General features: G+C 46.2%; 1 protein-coding gene across 1 annotated transcript in view; it reads left to right on the forward strand.

Annotated features, from left to right (window-relative positions):
* TMIE (transmembrane inner ear) overlaps positions 1-25,651 on the forward strand; it is a 42,964-nt gene extending 17,313 nt beyond the window's left edge. Inside the window, exons 3-4 of the mRNA XM_069959164.1 lie at positions 3,410-3,559; positions 24,976-25,651. Of these exons, the coding sequence (XP_069815265.1) occupies positions 3,410-3,559; positions 24,976-25,424 (599 nt within the window). The 3' untranslated portion in view covers positions 25,425-25,651. The remainder of the gene's footprint in view (positions 1-3,409; positions 3,560-24,975) is intronic.
* The last annotated feature ends 1,235 nt before the right edge of the window (positions 25,652-26,886 follow it).

The following is a 26,886-nucleotide window of genomic DNA, read 5'->3' on the forward strand; positions in this document are numbered from 1 at the left end:
GTGAGCGGACACCAGGGGGCAGCAGTGATCAGTGAACATTTCACAACCGTCACCGCTCTGCTTATACGCTACAAATCTATAATGGTCTATTAAGAAACTATGATGATTGCAGACGGTTATGAGACCAATGTTTCCACACGCAAACCGAATCAGATATAATAGATCAGATATATGGAATAACATACAGGGGATCAGATATAAGGAATCACAGGGGATCAGATACAGAGGATCAGATATAGCGGATCAGATACTGGATCAGTTACAGGGAATCATATACAGGGGATCAGATATAGGGAAGGGAATCACATATATGGGATCAGATACAGGAGATAAGATACAGGGAATCACAGGGGATCAGATATAGGGAATCACAGGGGATCACATACAGGGGCTCACATACAGATATATGGGATCAGCTATAGGCAATCATATACAGGGGATCAGATATAGGGAATTACAGGGGATCAGGTGCAGGGAATCACATACAGGGCATAAGATATAAGAGATCAGATACAGGGGATCACTTACAGGGGATCAGATATAGGGAATCACATACAGGGAATCAGATATAGGGAATCACAGGGGATCAGATACAGAGGATCAGATATAGCAGATCAGATACTGGATCAGTTACAGGGAATCATATACAGGGGATCAGATATAGGGAAGGGAATCACATATATGGGATCAGATACAGGAGATCAGATATAGGGAATCACAGGGGATCAGATACAGGGAATCACATACAGGGGATTAGACATAGGGGATCACATAAAGGAGATCAGATATAGTGTATCAGATACAGGGAATCATATACAAGGGATCAGATATAGGGAATCACAGGGGATCAGATACAGGGGCTCACATACAGGGAATCAGATATATGGGATCAGCTATAGGGAATCATATACAGGGGATCAGATATAGGGAATCACAGGGGATCAGGTGCAGGGAATCACATACAGGGCATAAGATATAAGAGATCAGATACAGGGGATCACATACAGGGGATCAGGTGCAGGGAATCACATACAGGGCATAAGATATAAGAGATCAGATACAGGGGATCACATACAGGGGATCAGATATAGGGAATCACATACAGGGGATCAGATACAGTCGGTCAAAGTTGGGGGCTAGTTAAGGTCACAGCGCCATTATAGGAATGTTGTCTCCCCCCATGTTGTATACATCTGTGGATAAAGACTCATATTCATTTGTGACTGAATTTAGGGAGTGTCATTTACCTGACACACCCTGCCCCCCAAATATCCCCATACTGTGCGCAAGTGTTAATGTATAAAGTGCTCAAATAATATTTTAATATATTTTAACCATCAATACTGCCATGTAGTGCACCAATAAAGCCGCCATTCACAGTACACGAAATACCGCCATATTGTGCTAAAATAATGTTGAACATACTCCTATGTCTCTAGAATGCTGTTCCCCAACCTCTATCTCATTATTGCAGGTATGATAGGAGTTGTAGGTTTACCAATGCTGGGAAACAGAGGCTGAGGGGCAATGCTGTAGTATATGCCGCCACTTTATGCACAGTCAGGTATCCAGGGGGTTTGCTGAATTGAAGGTGTGTGCAGCATTATAGGTGACAACCTATTATAGAGAGCAGGAATATCTCTTTAAACTCCTAAATAATACCGCCATATATCGCTGAAAAGGGAAATAGCCAATTCTGACAGCGTTTCACCCCCAGAACACATGAATATAAGAAGCCTCAGAATAAGAAGTGTGACAGAAGAGGATGAGTCAAGGACTTGTGATTCCTGGGAGGCTGGCTGTTTCCCTGGCGGGGTCCCTTTAAGAGGACATTCAGCAGCTCGCTTGTCACGGCTGCTCTCATACCGCGGTGACCTCTGCGCTCGCTGCTGCTGCTTGTTAATTCAGCCATCGTTCTCTATTTTTGTGCAGTAAATACATGCGCCCGCCGCAATCCGCTCACAAATGAGTTTCTGTGTAAATGAGTGGCTGTAATGGCTGCTCCCCGTATCATGTGACCGCCCTCGGCCCTCGCTACGTTACTTCACTATATGGATTCACTGATGGAAATGTATTAACCTTGCAGATAGTTATATTGGACTCCTTCCAGCCATGCACTGTTTGTAAATGTGATGTTATAAGATATATTATACTTCGGTCACCTCCAGAGCTGCAGTTATAATTCTGCTATGACACAAAGTCTACCATTCCAGTTACCTCCAGAGCTGCATTTATAGTTCTTCAGGTTACCTTTTTGCTCTCATGGCCTATAATTCTATAATTTGCTTGTAGAGAAGCCGGGCAGATGCTGTGACATCTGTAAGAGGCGGAGCCTGCACCTTACTAACTCCTCCCACTGTTATGTGTCCGCTTCACCCCATTACCCACCATGCCTTGCTGCAGAGTCACCGTCCCTGTCTGTATGGGATCATCATTCTATCAATTGTTATTGCTATTACATTCTATCAGGGAGTGACACTACAACTCCCAGCAGAGCAGTCTGCAGCCTACAGTCCCGGATTGCTATTGGATATATAACTATGAATGACTGCAACAAAGTAACACGATGTAAAGTGTATGGTGTAGATACAGTGTAACAGTCATGTAGATGTGGATACAATGTAACAGTCCTGTAGATGTGGATACAATGTAACAGTCATGTAGATGTGGATACAGTGTAACAGTCCTATAGATGTGGATACAATGTAACAGTTATGTAGATGTGGATATAATGTAGCAGTCACATAGATGTGGATACAATGTAACAGTCCTATAGATGTGGATACAATGTAACAGTCCTGTAGATGTGGATACAATGTAGCAGTCCTATAGATGTGGATACAATGTAACAGTCCTGGAGATGTGGATACAATGTAACAGTCCTATAGATGTGGATACAATGTAACAGTCCTGTAGATGTGGATACAATGTAACAGTCATGTAGATGTGGATACAATGTAACAGTCCTATAGATGTGGATACAATGTAACAGTTATGTAGATGTGGATATAATGTAGCAGTCACATAGATGTGGATACAATGTAACAGTCCTATAGATGTGGATACAATGTAACAGTCCTGTAGATGTGGATACAATGTAAAAGTCCTGTAGATGTGGATACAATGTAGCAGTCCTATAGATGTGGATACAATGTAACAGTCCTGTAGATGTGGATACAATGTAGCAGTCACATAGATGTGGATACAATGTAGCAGTCATGTAGATGTGGATACAATGTAACAGTCCTATAGATGTGGATACAATGTAACAGTCACATAGATGTGGATACAATGTAGCAGTCATGTAGATGTGGATACAATGTAACAGTCATGTAGATGTGGATACAGTGTAACAGTCATGTAGATGTGGATACAATGTAACAGATAACCCTGGTTCCTTCTCTTGCAGTCATCACTCTCTGTTGCATCTTTAAGTGTCGCATCCCCAGGACCAAGAAAGAGATTGAAGCTCGCTATGCACAGCGCCAGGCAGGAAAGGAGTACGCCGACAAGCTGGAGTCTGTCCCGGCATTAAATGAGCTGACCGAGATCCCAGGAGGTAAGGACACAGGCAGCGTAGGGTAGGTGGGTGCAGGAGCCATGGTCATGAGCAAGGTGGTGGTGGTGGGGGGGGGGGGGGTGTATGTCAGAGGTCTCTGATGAGGTTCTGTAGGGGGCACAACCCCCCCAAGTGTAAACTATATCAGATCATCTCTGTGCAATAAGTCATATAGAAGCCTGACCTGGTCATGTGTTATACAATGTGACCTCCTAAGTAAAACTCTTCTGTACACATTGTCAGGTTCTTAAAGGGGTTGTTCAGGATTACAGAAGCATGGTGGCTGTCTTCCAGACCACTTGTCCATGGGTTGCGTCAGGTATTACAGCCCGGCTCCACTGAGCTAAATATGACTGAGCCGCAGACAGCCTGCAGACAGGTTTGGCGCTGTTTCTGAAAGAGAGCAGCCATGCATATTTATTCCTGAATTCCTGCTCAGTGCGTCCACCTTCAGACCACGTAGAGGTCTCGTCCATGTCTGCGGCACGTAGAGGTCTCGTCCATGTCTGCGGCATGTAGAGGTCTCGTCCGAGTCTGCGGCATGTAGAGGTCTCGTCCATGTCTGCGGCAGGTAGAGGTCTCGTCCATGTCTGCGGCAGGTAGAGGTCTCGTCCATGTCTGCGGCACATAGAGGTCTCGTCCGAGTCTGCGGCATGTAGAGGTCTCGCCCGTGTCTGCGGCACGTAGAGGTTTCGTCCGTGTCTGTGGCACGTAGAGGTCTCGTCCTTGTCTGCGCCATGTAGAGGTCTCGTCCATGTCTGTGGCACGTAGAGGTCTCGTCCATGTCTGTGGCACGTAGAGGTCTCGTCCATGTCTGCGGCAGGTAGAGGTCTCATCCATGTCTGCGGCACGTAGAGGTCTTGTCCATGTCTGCGGCACGTAGAGGTCTTGTCCATGTCTGCGGCACGTAGAGGTCTCGTCCATGTCTGCGGCACGTAGAGGTCTCGTCCATGTCTGCGGCACGTAGAGGTCTCGTCCATGTCTGCGGCAGGTAGAGGTCTCGTCCATGTCTGCGGCACGTAGAGGTCTCGTCCATGTCTGCGGCACGTAGAGGTCTCGTCCATGTCTGCGGCAGGTAGAAGTCTCGCCCATGTCTGCGGCAGGTAGAGGTCTCGTCCGTGTCTGCGGCACGTAGAGGTCTCGTCCGTGTCTGCGGCACGTATAGGTCTCGTCCGTGTCTGCGGCACGTAGAGGTCTCGTCCATGTCTGCGGCATGTACAGGTCTCATCCATGTCTGCGGCACGTAGAGGTCTTGTCCATGTCTGCGGCACATAGAGGTCTCGTCCGAGTCTGCGGCATGTAGAGGTCTCGCCCGTGTCTGCGGCATGTAGAGGTCTCGTCAGTGTCTGCGGCACGTAGAGGTCTCGTCCATGTCTGCGGCACGTAGAGGTCTCGTCCATGTCTGCGGCACGTAGAGGTCTCGTCCTTGTCTGCGCCACGTAGAGGTCTCGTCCATGTCTACGGCACGTAGAGGTCTCGTCCATGTCTGCGGCACGTAGAGGTCTCGTCCATGTCTGCGGCATGCAGAGGTCTCGTCCATGTCTGCGGCATGTAGAGGTCTCGTCCATGTCTGCGGCACGTAGAGGTCTTGTCCATGTCTGCGGCACGTAGGGGTCTCGTTTGTGTCTGCGGCACGTAGAGGTGTAATTAGCAGGTTTCCTCGGCTGTGAGGTTATTGAGTTTCTGTAACGATCCCTCCGGCAGAAGCTTCAGAAGTGGCGGCTCCGCCTGGCCGTGTATCTATTGTAATCACAAGATGTCAGCTCCGGAGCCGCGCTGGATACATAAGAGCTGGTGGCTGCGGATAATGGATGTGATACAACGAAAGGCGTCTCATCGCTTTACCTGACGGGACGAACACGTCTTCCCCTAATGTGTCGTTATTACCGCCTGATTCATTAGTCTGGACCGGCAGTGAACTAACCAGACAATCTCCCGGATAATGAACGGCCAATCAGGCGGGAAGGTTTATGTTCCTGTAGAAACGTTATTGATTGGGAATACTTGGTATTATGGAAGGTTTTGTGTGTGATGTGAGACGTATCGGTGGCCGCGGGGGCAGAGGATTATGGTGGTCCAGCTATGAGATGGTGTAGAGCAGGGACCGCACCAGCAGTGGAGAACCACATGACCTTACACATTGTATAACCATTCATCCAGGGGGCAGTGTTATGAATCCCAGGCTTGTGCAGTTCTGTGCGGATTATAGGGTATGTCTGTGACTTTATACCCAGTATTCCTTGTCGCTTGTATGATTCTTGTTCCTTCGGTATTTCTTGGTTATTTGTTTGTATTCCTGCTATTTTCATTAGTTGTTGCTGCAGTTTTGCTCAGTTTGTGTTGTTGCAGGTTATAGTGATTCGGGATTCGGCCTTACTTTTCTTAGAGCCTCCTAGAGTTAGTTAGTCCAGAGTTTCCATTAGGACATTGCAAGAACAGTGAGGTCAGTTTGGTGTTAGGCTGGAGTTCTGTCTTTGTATTTTTACTGTTATTGTCACCTTCTGCTTCATTACCAATCGTATGTGTCTTCATCCATTCCATCATCTCCACTTCCCGTTGCGCCTCCTGTTCTTGTTACTTTCCAGTACCGATACATGAATTACACGGCTTTATGTTTGCATATTATGCTTTTTGGCCTTACTATAAGCCCTGAGGGTCTCTGACCACTTGAGGGACACATGACCCAGGAAAAGCGACTACTAAAGGAAAGCCATCTAGTGACCAGCAGCTCAGTTATGCTTGTTTGCTGACGGTTGTTCCTCAGCTCATTGTGAGGTTTGTGACCGCATCGGTCAGACTTAGTTTCAGCATCTCAGGGCAGTAGCATCGGAACTTTGGTAATTTTACATGATGTTCTGCCTCAAGCTAAGAAAGTCCATGTTCTGCTGCCATCTATATGAGGCAGAATGATATTGTCCTCACTGCTCCATCATCCAGTGGCGTAGATACCATAGAGGCAGGGTAGGCAGTTGCTATGGGGCCCGTGCAGGAGGGGGGCCCGGGAGAGAAGGTAAGAGAGTGTGTCCTTCTGCTTAACCCTTATGTACTGCAGTGAGTAAGTGACCCAATGTTTACTTACATGCTGCAACACAAAGAAAGGGTTAACAAGCAGAAGACAGAGATCTCTGCTTCACTGCACTGGTAACCTCTGACCTCTGTTCTCCAGCTGCGCAATCAAGTAGGAAAGAAAAATGTGCGTGCAGAGGTCAGGGGTTATCAGTGCACGAGCAGTAAAGCAGATATATACATTATATATATATACACACACACACACACACACATGCAGTGCTTTGTGTTGTGCGTAGGGGAGGGGGGCCCCTAAAATTTTTTGCTATGGGGCCCCGTGAATCCTAGCTACGCCCCTGCCATCATCCCTAGAGTAAGATAATATGTGGAGCTCATGTTTGTCCAGTCTTCTTTAGGTATTATTGACATCTGCTATTACAGGAGAAGATTCCGGATCACCGGACACCACTTTATAAGGTTGTTTGTGACATCAAAACTTTTAATTCTTCTTCGAAACAGTTAAAGTCCGGCCATGTTTAGAATTTAGAAGTAAAAACCTACCTCTTCCCGTGCTGGTGGTGAGCGGCGGGACTGGCCTCGGGACCCCTGCCAGAAAGCCTTTTCCCCCAAGTTGTGATGACATCATGACTCGGGTGAGGGGGGGATGATGAGTGGGAGGCCTGTCCCGGCTAATGGACTGGCCGCTCAGCCAATCAGTGGCAAGAGCAGCGTCCCGCCCCAGTCACTATTGGCTGAGCGGCCAGTCTATCAGCTGGGTTGTGACTTGTTAGCGCTGGAGATACCGGAGCCCGGCGGGGGTCCCGAGGCCGGTTCCGTTGCTCACCGTGGGCACGGGGAGAGGTAAGTTAGTACTTGTTATCAAACTCCTCCCTGCCCCTGGCAGCTGCCAAATTTTAAAAATGGCCGGACTTCTCCTTGAAAGAAGGATCTGGGTTTATGTGTAGATCATAGATTTAGGAACAGCTCAATGTCAGTCAGCTGCTTCCGAGGCCAACAGCATATAGTCATGTATTATAGGAGGCCTGGACTTGCTGGACAGGAATATAACATTATCATTGTATAAAGCATTGAGTGATCTCACCTGGATGACGCTGTTCAGATTTGGGCATAGAATGTCCCTTAGCTGGAAACGGTACAAAGACGAGCGGCTGAACCGATCCAGGGCCGGAAGGTCTTACTATGAGAGAGGATTATGAGAAATCCATGTGTTTAGTCTTGAGATGTTTTCTTGTTTTCTTCCTTGACTGTAATACAAGTTCGGCAAAACTATAATTTTCCGAGCTCCAGCGTGGAGTTCTATTTATTGCCTTCTCTTTTCTTCCTCCATTCTTACAGATGTGATCAAATTATATGCTGGTTGCAAAACAATAAAACTTAAAAGTTGAAAAAAAGAAGTATAGAAACAAAAATTCAGTGAAACACACACACACACACAGACACACACACACACACACACACACACACACACACACAGACACACAGACAGACACACACACACACACACACAGACACACACATACGCACACACACACACACTGTGTAAAACACCTCTGGGGTAAAAATGATTCGGTCTCCAGAGGTTACAAAGCTTCTTTACTGTAGGGTCTGTAAGTCTCAGGAGCTGGTTCTTTACTGTAAGAGCTGTGAATCTGTAAGATAGCTACCTGGGCTCAGGCTGGCGAAGGGTGAGCTGGTTCTTTAGTGAAGGAGCTGTAAATCCGTGGAATAGACACCTCAGAAGCAGTTTGTTTTTATTGTGTAAGCTGTGACTTAGTCTACATAGGAGCTGTTTTTTTACTGTCAGAGCTGTAAATCTGTGGAATACTCACCCCAGGAGCTGGTTCTTTTCTGTAGGAGCTATGAAGCTAAGGAGATGGTTCTTTACTGTAAGAGCTGTGAATCTTTGTAATAGATACCTCAGGAGCTGGTTCTTTACTGTAAGAGCTGTGAATCTTTGGAATAGATACCTCAGGAGCTGGTTCTTTACTGTAAGAGCTGTGAATCTTTGGAATAGATACCTCAGGAGCTGGTTCTTTACTGTAAGAGATGTGAATCTTTGGAATAGATACCTCAGGAGCTAGTTCTTTACTATAATAGATGTAAATCTTTGGAATAGACATGTCAGGAGCTGGTTCTATACTGTAAGAGATTTGAAGCTGTGGAGTAAACATCTAGGAAAATGGTTCTTTACTGTAAGAGAGGTAAATCTTTGGAATAGACAACTCAGGAGCTGGTTCTTTACTGTAAAAGCTATGACGCTGTGAAATAAATATATCAGGAACTGGTTCTTTACTGTAAGAGATGTGAATCTGTGTAATAGACACCCCAGGAGCTGGTTCTTTTCTGTACGAGCTATGAAGCTGTGAAATAAACATCTAAGGAAATGGTTCTTTACTGTAAGAGCTGTGAATCTTTGGAATAGATACCTCAGGAGCTGGTTCTTTACTGTAATAGATGTAAATCTTTGCAATAGACACCTCAGGAACTGGTTCTTTAGTGTAAGAGATGTGAAGCTGTGGAGTAAACATCTAAGGAAATGGTTCTTTACTGTAAGAGAGGTAAATCTTTGGAATAGACACCTCATGAGCTGGTTCTTTTTTTTTTTAACTTTCCTTCTGATCAACAGATGTCACAGCTTTATTATTACGCCTGGAGCAAAATCCAACATTTAGACATTTATTGAAGTTCCGAGTTCCATGTAACTACAACAATAAAGTACAATATGTGTAGTGATATGTTAGGTAATGATATAAGTACATTATGTGACTATAGGTAATAATATAAGTATGTTAGATAACTATAGGTAATAATATAAGTATGTTAGATAACTATAGGTAATAATATAAGTATGTTCGATAACTATAGGTAATAATATAAGTATGTTAGATAACTATAGGTAATAATATAAGTATGTTCGATAACTATAGGTAATACTAAGTACTTTATGTAACTGTCACCATGTAAATGTTTCTGGGTAGTTAGTAATTGTCTGTAGGCGAGAAATGATTGGTTCAGTGACAGCATCTATTGTGGAGCGTCATGGCCCTTTGTCACTAATAAGGCATCATGATGGGGGTCCTGGTAATGAATACTCCCAGCAGCTGATGGGAGTGGGCGACCTTCTCATCTATGGCTAATCTTACATTGGTCTCTTCTAGTCCTGTTACATGTTTGCATTGTTCTCACCTCGTCATTTACTTCCGTTTCTCTCTTGTAGTTCACCGCCATCATTGTGCACATGAATACATATGAGCCTTTTCCCGGGTGGAGAGCGCGGTCTCACATGTATGTCTACATTAATCATCACCATTATTCTCATATATACATCCAGTCCCCCAAGTGTCCTCATCATCCATCCAGTGCTGTCTACCCAGGGTCGGTCAGTCCTCATCTGGAAATAAATGGAGGGATGAGATGTAACGGGCTGGCAGTAAGTGGAGTCAGTCACTGACTGGTGTAATTTATACAACCATACCATGACCAACACTGTTGTACAGTGGCCATATAGCAGCTCTGTACATTGTAATGAAACATCAGTGCTGTACCATGGTTGGAGTACATCGTAATATAAAGTCAGTTCCGTACCATGGTTGGAGTACATCGTAATGTAACATCAGTGCTGTACCATGGTTGGTGTACATCGTAATGTAACGTTAATGCAGTACCATGGTTGGTGTATATCGTAATATAAAGTCAGTGCTGTACCATGGTTGGTGTACATCGTAATGTAACGTTAATGCAGTACCATGGTTGGTGTATATCGTAATATAAAGTCAGTGCTGTACCATGGTTGGAGTACATCGTAATGTAACATCAGTGGTTGATGTACATCGTAATGTAACGTCAGTGCTGTACCATGGTTGTTGTATATCGTAATATAAAGTCAGCGCTGTACCATGGTTGGAGTACATTGTAGTGTAATGTCAGTGCCGTACCATGGTTGGAGTACAACGTAATGTCTCATCAGTGGTTGATGTACATCGTAATGTAACGTTAATTCTGTACCATGGTTGGAGTACATCGTAATGTAACATCAGTGGTTGATGTACATCGTAATGTAACGTCAGTGCTGTACCATGGTTGATGTACATCGTAATTTAACGTCAATGCAATACCATGGTTAATGTACTTTGTAATGTAACGTCAGTGCTGTACCATGGTTGGAGTACATCATAATGTAACGTCAGTGCTGTACCATGGTTGGAGTACATCGTAGTGTAACGTCAGTGCTGTACCATGGTTGGAGTACATCATAATGTAACGTCAGTGCTGTACCATGGTTGGAGTACATCATAATGTAACGTCAGTGCTGTACCATGGTTGGAGTACATCGTAGTGTAACGTCAGTGCTGTACCATGGTTGGAGTACATCGCAGTGTAACGTCAGTGCCGTACCATGGTTGGTGGGGAATAGACAGCAAATGTCCCAATATAATAGTCTGGATTGCCACCCCGATGTGCCAGAATTCCATAAAGGAGTGGAGATAGTCAGGGGCCACGTGTAGTGATGAGCGAACCCGGACACTTTCCTGAAGTTCACTCATCACTAGCCACGTTTCTTTTGACCTTCCAAGACCTGTCTACCTTTTCCATCTTCTCTGTCTTACTCTTGTATCTCTGCTTCTTCTCTGCTTCTCCTTCCTCCAGGTTCCTCTGAAAACCTTCACACTCTCTCCAGCCAGGTGCAGTCTCGATCCCACAGGGTCCTACCTGTCGTCAAGGAAGAAGACGAGATGATCCTTCAGGGAAATCAGTGACGACTTCTTCTCCTTCCAGACTCTTCTAATGAACTTTCTCAGAGTTTTTTTTTTCTATTCTTAAATCTTTCCAAATATTTATTTAACTTTAATCTGGAAATATTGTAGATATATTAAAACTTGGTTCATGTGGGAGTCAGACCGGGTGACATGACTTCACTTCATTGTGTGCGGAGCAGCGTGGACAACGTGCCAGATAGATGTGGACAGGGTCTCCTTCTGTGTTCTATTAGTCACTGATCTCTGTACATGTATCCGCATTACCTTTCCGCAAATTTTATACAAGACTCCAATTTCTCATGATACAAAACGCTCCACCGGCTGCAGTTCACATCACAACCACCAGGTGACCACATATAGATACATAGGGGGAGATTTATGAAACATGGTGTAAAGTGAAACTGGCTCAGTTGCCCCTAGCAACCAATCAGATTCCACTTTTCATTCCTCACAGACTCTTTGGAAAATGAAAGGTGGAATCTGATTGGTTGCTAGGGGCAACTGAGCCAGTTTCACCTTACACCATGTTTGATAAATCTCCCCCATAGAGCATAGACTACTCTGAGAGTAATTGGAGATCATGTTATTCATAAAGCCGATGTCTCTGCTCTTCTTGGGATATGTTGAAAGGTAAGGAAAGACTTGTATGTGGATGATAAACACCATGGTGACCATTACCGCTCTACCCAGAATCAGACTTCTCTCCGGGCCTGTATTGTGGTCAGGGCAGCCTCCCTCGTCTTGGAGTGTGGTATACAGTCCAACATAAGACTCTTCTAGGCAGGAGGCACATGAGCTGCCGTTTTCACACGCTGCGGTTTTGCCACTTCTTTCTACGATACCGCTGATACTGTGATTGGAAAATTGCAGGAAAAACAAAGGGAAAAAAAGCTAAAACGTGTTGTGTGAACACAACCTAATACACGTACCTAAGGAACTGGGAGTTGTTTTTGGGCCACGCAGCAGAGAAAGGAATGATGGGTGACCTATCTGTGTCTGTCCAGCAGGGAAGGTGTGCCGTGACCCGGGGTTAGGTAGTAACAGCAGGGGGTAGGTGGTGGTGTTTTGAATGGGCACGTATGGCAATGCCCAGGAGTGGTGATGCCCACCCCCGGGTATACTAACACTGGGGTTTGTAAAAGGTAGAACTAGGTGTGTGGGTGCACGTGTGGCGGAGAGGAATGAGCACAGAGTCCAGCACTTAACCAGAATATCTACTACATTACAATCAAGTAAAATAAGTGCAAAAATAATCACAAAGACTGGTATAACAATGTCCTCCGTCCTGATGGACAACACAGAAGGTTCAGGCTTAGGTGCTTGTAGTAGTGTGGTAGTAAGTAGAAAGGGGGGTTACTTGAGCGTGGTAAGGTTTATGGGCTGTCTTGGGGCTTTGCCTATTAGTACAGTATTCTGCCGGGATGACTTGTAGAAGAAGAATCTCATACTCACGGTTAAGACTGAGAAAGAAGAAGAAGATCACCTTTTGCCAGAAGAGCCCACAGAATGTCAGGTCTGGTAGTACGAGTTCCATATTTGAACAACTGGGTATAGCAAGTTCCAATGGAGTACTTCAGCTTTTGCTCTTTGCTCCCCTGCAGACTAATCCTAGACAGATAGATTGTCCTGAAGAGTAGAGTATCCCAGGCATAGGGAAGGTGTACCCAGGTGTCAGCTACCCACCTCTGGGTTTAGCACTGCATAGCTTTTATCTCATAGGCCCTAACAAACTATCTTCTGTCTTCAAACTCCAGCTTACAGAAAACCCCTGGTCTGAACCAAGCCTGGCTGTAAACTGCAGCAGTAACTCTTTCTCTCTTTTGTTCTCCCACTCTACATTAACAGGTAAAGACCCTCTCACCAAGAACTAACTTTTTTACATAGGGGTGACCAGGACTAACCTCCTATTGGTTGGGAAAGTGCTGGAAGAAAGTGGTGTAAGTGTGTGATAGGCTAAGATAGTGTGAGGTACCTAAACCAGTGATTGGATAACAGCAGAACAGTGAACAGACAAAGTTAACCCTTTCACCTTCAGCTGTGCAGTTAGTAAAGGGGTGAGTGAGACACCAAGTGGTGAAAGTGTGGAAAGGCACTCATCATCCCAGAGTGTGACATCTGACAGAGATTCTTTTTCACAGGTGGAATACAGGACTAAGTGGCACACATGTACTGGGACACTACAGGTGGATTCGGCTTAGGGTTGGTGGTGGCCATGGCACAGGTCAATTTAGAGACTAGTTGTTTTCTTATGTCTGATTCTGTATATTACCTTATGTTACACTTTTCTTCTGTGTCTCTAGAATAATCCAATTAGGCAGATATCACTCTGCATAATAAAGACAATGATCAGTGTAAGAGCCGACCATTGTCTGATCATTGTCTTTCAGCAAGTTAAAAAATTATCAGCCGCCGGCCATGCATCGCTCTGTGTAATACTGATGAGCGACCAGCGCCTCTCCAGCTTCCCCCAGTGTCCTGCTGCCGCTTATTGGCGCTGTCCTGTCTTGGCCAGTGATTGGCTAAGCAGCGGCTGCTACAGGGAGCAGGAGAAAGGCAGCAGGATACCAGGGGAGTCTGAAGAGGTCAGTACTTTATTATTTTCTTCATACATCAAGGGCTGCACAGACATCGCCAAGAATATATATATTTATACAGCCCTTGCTACACAATCATTGAGCCGTATAATAGGCTTGGTAAGCGAGATCTGATCTAGCAGATCAGCACTCGCTTACATAGGGAATGTAATCCATGTAACATAGCTAGTGATGGTGAATTATTGCTAGTGACGGGCTGCACCTGCATTGTCCATTCTTTTCACGCCACAAGGCCTGTCCTACAGCCACTCCCCCCCCCCCCCAGCCTGACATGGCTGATACCAGAGAGTAATAGATTGTATATATACCTGTCCTACAGCCACCTCTTTCCAACCTGACATGGCTGATACCAGAGAGTAATAGATTGTATAAACCTGTACTTTAGTCACCTCTCCCAGCCTGACATGGCTGATACCAGAGAGTAATAGATTGTATATACCTGTCCTACAGTCCCCCCCCCCCCAGCCTGACATGGCTGATACCAGAGAGTAATAGATTGTATATACCTGTCCTACAGTCACCCCCTCCCCCAGCCTGACATGGCTGATACCAGAGAGTAATAGATAGTATATACCTGTCCTACGGTCACCTCCCCCCCAGCCTGACATGGCTGATACCAGAGAGTAATAGATAGTATATACCTGTCCTACAGTCACCTCCTCCCCCCCCCCCACAGCCTGACATGGCTGATACCAGAGAGTAATAGATTGTATATACCTGTCCTACAGTCACCTCCCCCCAGCCTGACATGGCTGATACCAGAGAGTAATAGATTGTATATACCTGTCCTACAGTCACCTCCCCCCCCCCCCCCAGCCTGACATGGCTGATACCAGAGAGTAATAGATTGTATATACCTGTCCTACAGTCACCTCTCTCCCCAGCCTGACATGGCTGATACCAGAGAGTAATAGATAGTATATACCTGTCCTACAGTCACCCCCCCCCCCCAGCCTGACATGGCTGATACCAGAGAGTAATATATTGTATATACCTGTCCTACAGACCCCCCCCCCCCCAGCCTGACATGGCTGATACCAGAGAGTAACAGCTGGGTCCTATTAACCCTGCTTTTCCCACTACACTGGAGCAGGACTGTGATGGCGATACCGGAGATGTGTCTGCTAGGATAATAATGAGGAGATGAAGCAGGAACTGCCGCCGCGCCAAGGTTAATGGAAAGGGTCAATGTAATAAGCTGCAAATTATCCTCATCCTCCATTTTTTCATCCATTTTCATTCTCTGTAATTGATCCCATTGTAATTCACTTATCCCGAATGAATTTATAAATGTCTGCAAATGAACGAAACCTCCGGATCCTGAGATCATGTGACCTGAGCTGTATCAGCGGACGACGCATTATTCTGATATATTGTGCCGCCATCCTGTGCCAACTGGAACATTATGCCATATAATAAAACCCGTAGTCTTTGGCGAAGGGTTGAGAATATTTGGAATTCTCTGACTTTCCTGATAATGCTGAGTGTGTCCGCAGCGCCGGGGAACCTGTAACAAGCCGGCGGTAAAAATAAACCTGTTTTTAACATTTATTTTATTTCTTTTGGCGGCGGCGGCTCGGAATAAATAGCAGAGTTGGACAGAAGTGAAGAGGTCGCGCTCGGCCAAAGTCAACTCCTCGCAAATATGTCGACTATTTTTGCCGTGAAAAGAAGGAAGAGGATCTGAATGCGTTTTAGTCACAGGCATTATAGGAGATTTATTGTTACTGAGGTCACAGATCAGCGCTGATCCTGCGAATCTGAAGTTTGGAGAGTTCTGCTGGAGGAGAAGCAACGCAGATCGGGGGATGGGTGGGAATGTCTGGCGTTTACTCCTCGCTCAGGGTCCAGGCTGTTGCATCCCAGATTATGACAAGCGTGAAAAAAAAAAAAAAAAAAGTTTTTTGGCTTTTAATTACACTTTGTTTAATTTGTTTTAATTATTACCTTAACTCTTCAGGGCACATGGACATTGCTTAGGATCCCTCCTGTGATGCAGAATGGTGAGCCAAGATGTGGAGGCCTGGTGGTAATAGGCACAGATGTGGAGTCCTAGTCGTGGTAGGTCAAGATGTGGAGTCCTGGTGGTGACAGGCCAAGATGTCGAGTCCTGGTGGTGAGAGGCCCAGATCTGTAGTCCTGGTGGTGGTAGGCCAAAATGTGTAGTCCTATTGTGATAGGCCCAGATCTGTAGTCCTGGTGGTAGGCCAAAATGTCGAGTCCTATTGTGATAGGCCAAGATGTGGCGTCCTGTGGTGATAGGCCATGTGGTGGTAGGCCAAGATGTGGAGTCCTGTGGTGATAGGCCCACATGTGAAGTCTTGGTGGTGGTAGGCCAAGATGTGGAGCCATGTGGTGGTAGGCCAAGATGTGGAGCCATGTTGTGATAGGCCCAGATGTAAAGTCCTGGTGGTGGTAGGCCAAGATGTGGAGTCCTGTGGTGATAGGCTGAGATGTGGATTCCTGGTGCTGGTAGGCCAAGATGTGGAGTCCTGGTGGTGGTAGGCCAAGATGTGGAGTCCTGTGGTGATAGGCTGAGATGTGGATTCCTGGTGCTGGTAGGCCTAGATGTAAAGTCCTGGTGGTGGTAGGCCAAGATGTGGAGTCCTGTGGTGGTAGGCCAAGATGTGGATTCCTGGTGGTGGTAGGCCAAGATGTGAAGTCCTGGTGGTGATAGGCCAAGATGTGGAGCCATGTGGTGGTAGGCCAAGATGTGGAGCCATGTGGTGATAGGCCCAGATGTAAAGTCCTGGTGGTGGTAGGCCAAGATGTGGAGTCCTGTGGTGATAGGCTGAGATGTGGATTCCTGGTGCTGGTAGGCCTAGATGTGGAGTCCTGGTGGTGGTAGGCCAAGATGTTGAGTCCTATTGTGATAGGCCAAGATGTGAAGTCCTGGTGGTGATAGGCCCATATGTGGAGTCCTGGTGGTGGTAGGCCAAGATGTGGAGTCCTGTCGTAATAGGCCAAGATGTGGAGTCCTGTCGTAATAGGCCAAGATGTGGAGTCCTGTGGTGATGGCCCAGATGTGGATTCCTGGTGGTGGTAGGCCAAGATGTAATGTAGTGGTCTTGGTGGTGGTAGGCCAAGATGTGGAGTCCTGTGGTAATAGGCCAAGATGTGGAGTCCTGGTGGTGGTAGGCCAAGATGTGGAGTCCTGGTGGTGGTAGGCCAAAATGTGGAGTCCTGGTGGTGGGAGGCCAAGATGTGGAGTCCTGGTGGTGGTAGGCCAAGATGTGGTGTCCTGGCGGTGGTAGGCCAAGATGTGAAGTCCTGGTGGTGGTAGGCCAAGATGTGGAGTCCTGGCGGTGGTAGGCCAAGATGTGGAGTCCTGGCGGTGGTAGGCCAAGATGTGGAGTCCTGGCGGTGGTAGGCCAAGATGTGGAGTCCTGGTGGTGGTAGGCCAAGATGTGGAGTCCTTGGGGTGGTAGGCCAAAATGTGGAGTCCTGGTGGTGGTAGGCCAAGATGTGGAGTCCTTGTGGTGGTAGGCCAAAATGTGGAGTCCTGGTGGTGGGAGGCCAAGATGTGGGGTCCTGGTGGTGGTAGGCCAAGATGTGGTGTCCTGGCGGTGGTAGGCCAAGATGTGAAGTCCTGGTAGTGGTAGGCCAAGATGTGGAGTCCTGGTGGTGGTAGGCCAAGATGTGGAGTCCTGGTGGTGGTAGGCCAAGATGTGGAGTCCTTGTGGTGGTAGGCCAAAATGTGGAGTCCTGGTGGTGGTAGGCCAAGATGTGGAGTCCTAGTGATGATAGGCCCAGATCTGTAGTCCTGGTGGTGGTAGGCCAAAATGTGTAGTCCTATTGTGATAGGCCAAGATGTGGAGTCCTGTGGTGATAGGCCCAGATGTGGATTCTTGGTGGTGGTAGGCCAAGATGTGGTGTCCTGGCGGTGGTAGGCCAAGATGTGGAGTCCTGGTAGTGGTAGGCCAAGATGTGGAGTCCTGGTGGTGGTAACTCCCCCAAAAGACAAAAGCATATGCACAAAAAGGTAGCACATCATAACAATACTTTATTTAGACAATAACAAAATTACAAAAAATACCATCAACTATGCAGGGGTAAAGCAATAAGGGAGACAAATCCCAAACACTACCCTACATTAAAAACACTTAAAATGTCAACATGAGGCATGCCGGTGTACCAGCAAGGTCTAACAACCACTCTGACCCCGGACCATATGAGTTCTAACAAAGCTGCCTAAGCAGTATCCCTATGACATATAATATCAAGAGAAATAATTAACATGAACAAAGGGTAGAGAAATGAAACGATCACCATGTACAGTCCAAAAAAAATTAGGAGCGGGTCAGATAGGCAAGAGTCATCCCACGCGTTCCGCCACCCAGCGGCTTCCTCAGGGATGTAGGTAATGAGACATAGGGACATATTATATATACATGTGGAACATGTGAAAACAATTCCCAACCTTGATGAGATCATGTGCAGGAGAATCCGGCGTCCTATAATGACGGGCGCCATCTTGGGGAGGCCGAGCATGCGCCGTAGGAACCAAAATAAATACAAGAGGCCAAACTAAAAAACTACAAAAACATGGCGACCGCAATTGAATACAGAGCGATCGCGCATGCGCGATGGGAGAATGGGCAACCAATGACATGTACAGATAACTGAAGCATAATGACAATGGCGCCCGCATGCCTCATGTTGACATTTTAAGTGTTTTTAATGTAGGGTAGTGTTTGGGATTTGTCTCCCTTATTGCTTTACCCCTGCATAGTTGATGGTATTTTTTGTAATTTTGTTATTGTCTAAATAAAGTATTGTTATGATGTGCTACCTTTTTGTGCATATGCTTTTGTCTTTTTGGGGAGTTGTCTGTTACTTATATGTATTGGTTTAGCACTCCTTACTTTTAGCGGTGCCCACTAGTCCTATATATCCTGGTGGTGGTAAGGCAAGATGTGGAGTCCTGGTGGTGGTAGGCCAAGATTTGGGGTCCTGTCGTAATAGGCCAAGATGTGGAGTCCTGTGGTGATAGGCCCAGATGTGGATTCCTGGTGGTGGTAGGCCAAAATGTGGAGTCCTGTGGTGATAGGCCAAGATGTGGATTCCTGGTTGTGATAATCCAAGATGTGGAGTCCTGGTGATTCCAAGAATCAGTGTCTCCAGGGCTGTGTACATAGTAGAGAAAGATGCTGTGATGCTGTAACAATTCTTATCTTGAGATAATCTGAGATGCAGCTGCTATCTCACATCAGTCAGGCTCCTCCCTTGCTCCTCCTCCATACCTTACCCTGCAGCTACACTTGATCCAGTTGGTTGTTGTATATAAACTCAGTAAACGTCAGGACGGAAAACCATTTCAGAGACATTGACGAGGAAATGGAAGATCAACCTCACCAGAGAGAACAGTGTGATGGTGTGCCGCCATACGGTGGTGTGTGTACGACCGGTCACTTGCTAGGCGGTAACGTACTACTGTACGTACTGTGGTGGTTGATCAAGATATAGCTCGGCTGGATGGTACAGTGTTGTGACACCAGTGCTAGGTGGGCATACAGGTATGGAGGCACACCTGCTTTTAGTTTAGTGTGGCGAGCTGTACCCTTTCCAATGTGGTCGATGACCTGCTGGGCTGTGAGAGGGTCCCTTGGGTGCTTAGAATACTGAAGACTTGAAAGTAGACATTTACTTGTGCCCATGTTTCGACCTTAACTGTGGTGTACCACCTGTTGCCCACCAGTGTCGGGTGACCCGTCCTAAGAGGGTGACACAAGTCCCAGACCTTGTTACTTGAGTTGAGCAAGGTGGCCAATTTACTTGGTTACACCTGCGCTGCAAGATAGAGTATGTAGGCTTATAGCAACTTTGCTCTATCCTGATCAGTTCATCTGCTATAGGATACCGTCCTGCACCTTTAGACTTTAGACTCAATGTGGTTTGGGGTTTCTCTGAATTGTCCTCTCCATTGAGTGGTTTAGCACTGCATAGTGTGCAGAAGTGCTGCTTTCAAGAAACTGGTGTCTGAGTCTCCCATGTGCGTCTGCTCTACTTAGGAACCTAACTAAGGCCAAGACTGACTAAGACTAACTAAAAGTGGGTGTATGCTTGGGTCCCTTGACCGTCTGTTGTACTGTATGGATAACGCCTTGTCATTGTTCTCTCTTTTTTGATGTTGTTTTATGTTTTGATGAGGACTCAACGTCCTTTGTTTGTTATTCTCATATAAAAATAAATAAAACTTTAAATATGAAAAAAGTGGGTGTATGCTTCCTTTTCCCATTTGACAACTTCCTACAGGAGGTGTTATGTCCCCTGTGAGTGGTGGAGAAGAAAGCATAGAAAGAAAGGAACTTAGAGATAGATAGAGAAGAAGAGAAGGTCCTCATTGGTGTACAGATCACAACAAACAATATCCCTTTGGTTACCTGCAGCTGTGCAAAACACAAGTACAGTTATATACAATAGCGATAGATTGGGGCAAAATTTAGGTACTTCTTCACTGCCACAGTTACTTGAAGTATAGACTTTTGCGAGGGGGTGTAACATACTAGTAACACCCGTGGTGGGATACCACACCAGCAGAGGAGCAAGATCTAGATGGGACCTTAGAGATTTCAGAGGTGGTTAAGTCCACCATCTTCCTTATCATCTGATAACTGGCCAGGAACTCCACGTGCTCTCCGTCACTTTCCTCCCTCAGCCCACTGAGGAACTTTCAGGTATTTTACCCCTTTTTTGTTACTTTCTTAATTCTAGACCAAGTTTACCCCAAGGATGGAGCCAGCTTTAGCTCTGGACCATAGGCCTGGCCCTTCATTGCAGTCTCCATCCCACCAAGATTCATGTATTTGCAGCCGGTTATGGGTTTCTGATGTTTTTTTGGCTTCCTGGAGGATTCGCTCCTATTTTTGTTGTGCTCTTTAAATATCTGGTTTTGTTCCAAGATTCATTAAATCAGTTTATTCAGAAAATTGAGTGAATGTCGTCCTAAAAATAGTCTGCGGTGGGTACAGTGTCTTCTGTTATTACATATTATGTGAGTCTGTAAGAAGCGGTCAGATGAATTAGCTTGTATAGGGTCCCACATGTGTCACATATAGTGTGGATGATGTATAGTGTGCACATGGGTGAGGTTTATTGCTTTATCACATACGTGGGGCACCATAAGGGGATGACGTTTATCATGATGAGTGTGCACCATGAGGGGATGAGGGTTATCATGATGAGTGTGCACCATGAGGGGATGAGGGTTATCATGCAGGGTGTGCACCATAAGGGGATGAGGGTTATCATGCAGGGTGTGCACCATAAGGGGATGAGGGTTATCATGCAGGGTGTGCACCATGAGGGGATGAGGGTTATCATGATGAGTGTGCACCATAAGGGGATGAGGGTTATCATGCAGGGTGTGCACCATAAGGGGATGAGGGTTATCATGCAGGGTGTGCACCATGAGGGGATGAGGGTTATCATGATGAGTGTCCACCATAAGGGGATGAGGGTTATCATGCAGGGTGTGCACCATAAGGGGATGAGGGTTATCATGCAGGGTGTGCACCATAAGGGGATGAGGGTTATCATGCAGGGTGTGCACCATAAGGGGATGAGGGTTATCATGCAGGGTGCGCACCATAAGGGGATGAGGGTTATCATGCAGGGTGTGCACCATAAGGGGATGAGGGTCATCATGCAGGGTGCGCACCATAAGGGGATGAGGGTTATCATGATGAGTGTGCACGATAAGGGGATGAGGGTTATCATGCAGGGTGTGCACCATAAGGGGATGAGGGTTATCATGCAGGGTGTGCACCATAAGGGGATGAGGGTCATCATGCCTGTAGAGCAAAAGCTAGATCTGAAGTCTTTCTGTATCAGCTGCTTTATGGTGTTTTCTTTCCAGTCTGACACAGTGCTCTCTGCTGCCACCTCTGTCCATGTCAGGAACTGTCCAGAGCAGGAGCAAATCCCCATAGAAAACCTCTCCTGTTCTGGACAGTTCCTGACATAGACAGAGGTGTCAACAGAGAGCACTGTGTCACAATGGAGAGAATACACCATTTATTGCAAGACATACAGCAGCTGATAAGTACAGGAAGACTTGAGATTTTTTAATTGAAGTAATCTACAAATATGTATAACTTTCTGGCACAAATCAGTTGATTTAAAAAAAAAAATCTTTGGTGTTTCCCTTTAAGTCGCGGAAAGATTTGTTCATTGCAGGAAAGGAAATGAATTAGGAAAACAGAAGATTGTTCCTGAGTAGTAGAGGAGGAGGTGGCGGTATAATATATACTTGCCTGTATTACATACCTTGTCTTCGTTCTGCTGGGGGGCGCGTGACCTATATAAAAGGTTGAGCTCTCAGATATTCTCCGCACGCCTCTGCTACATTACTCCGACCCTTTACTTGTAACAAGTGTCATTCGCGTGAAAGGATAAAACAAATCAAATTCCCTCTAGATGTTTTCCCAGAGCCGATGGGTGGGTGTGATTACATGGGCGCCATATGGTCGTATTGTATAAGTACAGTGCGGTGCTATTATTTGTGTACTGCATTGCAGTATTATCCAGTCTCTGTATCATTTAGTCATTTTATTGTTATATATAATACTATTGTCCTGTTATATAAGAATTACATCACATAGTGGTGATATATGGCTGGGGGTAGTATCGGAGCATTATATGGTGGCATTATACATATAGTGGTACCTTGTGGCACTATATGGTGGAATTATCTGTCCACTGTATAGTTATATCTGGGCACTGTATGGTGGTAGTATCTGGTCACTGTATGGTGGTGGTATCTGGTCATTGTATGGTAGTGGTATCTGGGCACCGTATGAGGGTAGTATCTGGGCACTGTATGGTGGTAGTATCTGGGCACTGTATGGTGGTGGTATCTGGGCACCGTATGATGGTAGTATCTGGGCACTGTATGGTGGTGGTATCTGGGCACCATATGATGGTAGTATCTGGTTACTGTATGGTGGTGGTATTTGGGCAACGTATGATGGTAGTATCTGGGCACTGTATGGTGGCAGTATCTGGGCACTGTATGGTGGTGGTATCTGGGCACCGTATGATGGTAGTATCTGGGCACTGTATGGTGGTGGTATCTGGTCATTGTATGGTAGTGGTATCTGGGCACCGTATGAGGGTAGTATCTGGGCACTGTATGGTGGTAGTATCTGGGCACTGTATGGTGGTGGTATCTGGGCACTGTATGGTGGCAGTATCTGGGCACTGTATGGTGGTGGTATCTGGGCACCATATGATGGTAGTATCTGGTTACTGTATGGTGGTGGTATTTGGGCAACGTATGATGGTAGTATCTGGGCACTGTATGGTGGCAGTATCTGGGCTCTGTATGGTGGTGGTATCTGGGCACCGTATGATGGTAGTATCTGGGCACTGTATGGTGGTGGTATCTGGGCACCATATGATGGTAGTATCTGGTTACTGTATGGTGGTGGTATTTGGGCAACGTATGATGGTAGTATCTGGGCACTGTATGGTGGCAGTATCTGGGCACTGTATGGTGGTGGTATCTGGGCACCGTATGATGGTAGTATCTGGGCACTGTATGGTGGTGGTATCTGGGCACCATATGATGGTAGTATCTGGTTACTGTATGGTGGTGGTATTTGGGCAACGTATGATGGTAGTATCTGGGCACTGTATGGTGGCAGTATCTGGGCACCGTATGATGGTAGTATCTGGGCACTGTATGGTGGCAGTATCTGGTCACTGTATGGTGGTGGTATCTGGGCACCGTATGATGGTAGTATGTGGGCACTGTATGGTGGCAGTATCTGGTCACTGTATGGTGGTGGTATCTGGGCACCGTATGATGGTGGTATCTGGGCACTGTATGGTGGCACTATCTGGGCACTGTATGGTGGGGGATCTAGGCACTGTATGGTGGTAGTATCCTAGCACTCTATAGCGGTGGTATCTGGTCACTGAATGGTGGTGGTATCTGGGCACTATATGGTGGTAGTATCTGGGCACTGTATGGTGGCAGCATCTGGGCACTGTATGGTGGGTATCTAGGAACTGTGTGGTGGTATTTGGGCACTGTATGGTGGTAGTATCTGGGCACTGTATGGTGGTAGTATCTGGGCACTGTATGGTGGTAGTATCTGGGCACTGTATGGTGGTAGTATCCTAGCACTCTATAGCGGTGGTATCTGGTCACTGTATGGTGGTGGTATCTGGTCACTGAATGGTGGTGGTATCTGGGCACTGTATGGTGGTAGTATCTGGGCACTGTATGGTGGTAGTATCTGGGCACTGTATGGTGGTAGTATCTGGGCACTGTATGGTGGCAGCATCTGGGCACTGTATGGTGGGTATCTAGGCACTGTGTGGTGGTATTTCCCTCCCTTATGAATCTTAATAAGAATTAAGGGATTGTCCGTCCAAGCTACCTCAGTGCTGGGATGTGTAATCACATAATGGTAGGAGGACAGAGGTCGGAGTGGGGAGCACATCATGTAGGAGCTGGGCGCCACACACACACCAGCCCCCCTACTGCCCCTAGTGACAGGGAACTAGAAAGAGAGTCTATACTGTGTGCGGAGAAGACCTGGGCGCTCAAGCTCCACCACATTATCTCCCTCACTCCAGAGGTCACAGAATCCGGTCACATTGTAGACCTGCATTTGAGTGGATTTATTTTTTCCCCTTTAATCCTGAAGGTATAGACTTATGTATTATATACAAAGACGCAGGTTACAGATATATGAGAAGTCGAGGTAATAGCCGACATTGCACCTGGTATCCCGAGAGGTGAATGAATCCTGATCCGCTCTTCTCTAGAGAGTCCTCCGGAGGTGACTGATCATTATTTGCTGCAAGTCTCAAACATGATGAATCTGTAGACTTGTAATTATGACTGATATCAAGTATTATATAGTCGACGTGAATGGAATGCTATTTATTTTATAGGCGTAAGATTTTTACAACTTTCTATTACTGCAATGGGGATAAATTTCTGGCAAAATAATTTGGGACATTTTTATCTTTTTTTTCCCCACCCATCTGTGTAAATTCAATTTTCTGTCTTTGTCTTTTACAGCTCCTAAGACGGAGAAGAAGAAAGAAGTGGCCACTGTATCGGGGAAAGTAGATGCAGAAGACGCCAAGAACGCCAAAGGAGGCAAGAAGAAGGAAGGAGAGAAAGGTAAAGAAAATGGCAAGGCCGAAGGGAAAGATGGGAAGGCGAAAGGAGAAGGAAAGGAGGACAAAGATGGTGGAAAGAAGAAGGAAGGCGAAAAAGGTGGTCCTGATAAGAAGGGCGGCAAAGACTCTGCAGGGGGCGCTAAAGCTGGGGGCAAAGGGGGTGACGCCAAAGCTGGCGGCAAAGGAGGTGGTGACGCTAAAGCTGCGGGCAAAGGAGGAGGTGACGCTAAAGCTGGGGGCAAAGGAGGTGGGGACGCTAAATCTGGGGGCAAAGGAGGCGGGACTGCTAAAGCTGGGGGCAAAGGAGGAGGCGGAGAATCCAGGAAACCGCCAGCTAAAAAGTAAAGACTATGACAATGGACACTGAATTCTGCTGCCAACCAGAGCGTCTGGACTCATCCATGTTCTCTATTTATGTATTTATTTGTTTAGATACAAAACTTTATAATTTTTTTTGTAATTTAGCCAAAGATTGAAAAAAAATTTCTATGGAAAATTTGAGAAGATGGAAGGAAGGTCTTTTTGAGCTTGGATCATTTAGAATAATAAGAATGAATTGTAAAAAAGTGCAATAATAAGACTCAAAAATGGAGAAATTATTGGCGGGTTTTGTATTTAGTGAGATGGTGGAAACTGCTCCTCGAAATCTACAATAAAGTTCCGTCTTCACAAAAATTAAACTACAAGTTTATGGCTATCTAGGAAGCTTTACAGAATAAATAGGGCATATGATTCACCCAACTCCAGCACACTCCCTAGTACTACATGAGTATCAGCCACACACCAACTTACTTCCAGAAACCAGCTCTTATATCACCTCTGCATGGTCTCTGCTATAACAGTGTCATCTAGTGGTAAAAGCTGATATTACACTATAAAATCTGATTAAACAGTGTTCACACAGTCACCCCAGTAAGAGACACCAGGCCATACATCTTATACCATATCCTATGTCTTGTAGCGATGTCTCAGCTTGAAACTGACTTCACTGAATAATAATGACATATCTGATTAATAGAGGTTGTTCCCGCAGTCACATGACCATACCACATACACAGCCACGGGGGCTGAGCTATAATCATAGTGAGGGGATCATAATAAGCAAATGACTGATTCCCTCCATTTACAAGTGATCAGTGCTGTCGACGCATGCCGGGGTAGCTGTGCAGTGTTGTGGGTGTTGGGTCATTTGGGCACGTGTCATGATGGCCAGGTGTGGTGTTAGAACCCACCCCCCGGAAAAACAGGCACTGCTCTCGAGGTTTGGATAACCCAAATGTAGACAGGTGTATAGGTGCGAGCGCGAGAAATAACTGACCGGAGTCCAATGACTTAACCACGAGAACTTGGTTTACTGATATAAACTTCGGAGCAATACAGGTCAAGTACACTTTGGTAACTGCAGGTGCAGGTCGGAGGTAGTAAGAAGAAGGTTGTAACGGCAAGGTAGAGTAGAAGAACGGCTTGAGGGCCCTGTCCAATGTAGCAGTGTACTCTGCCAGGATAGCATAGGGGAGAATAGAAGTAGCAGAAGAAGATACTCGTATTCAAGTATAGTGTCGGGCTACCCGTCCTGCTAGGGTAGTACGAGGTTCCAGGTCCCTGTGCTGAGTTTAGCAGACTTCCAAGATTTCCCAGAACCACTGTGCGTTAGAGGAGGATACGTCGGCATACCTGCTCTTTGTCCTACTGGGGCCAGAACCTAAGTCCAGATGACTGCTCTGTGTGTTGCAGAAAGTATCCCTGACGTGGACAAGGTTTTCCTCAGAGGACGTCACTCCCTCTTTAGGTCTCTTCAGCAAGCAGC

The sequence above is a fragment of the Dendropsophus ebraccatus genome, chromosome 2 (assembly GCF_027789765.1).
Source record: "Dendropsophus ebraccatus isolate aDenEbr1 chromosome 2, aDenEbr1.pat, whole genome shotgun sequence".
Lineage (NCBI taxonomy): Eukaryota > Metazoa > Chordata > Amphibia > Anura > Hylidae > Dendropsophus > Dendropsophus ebraccatus.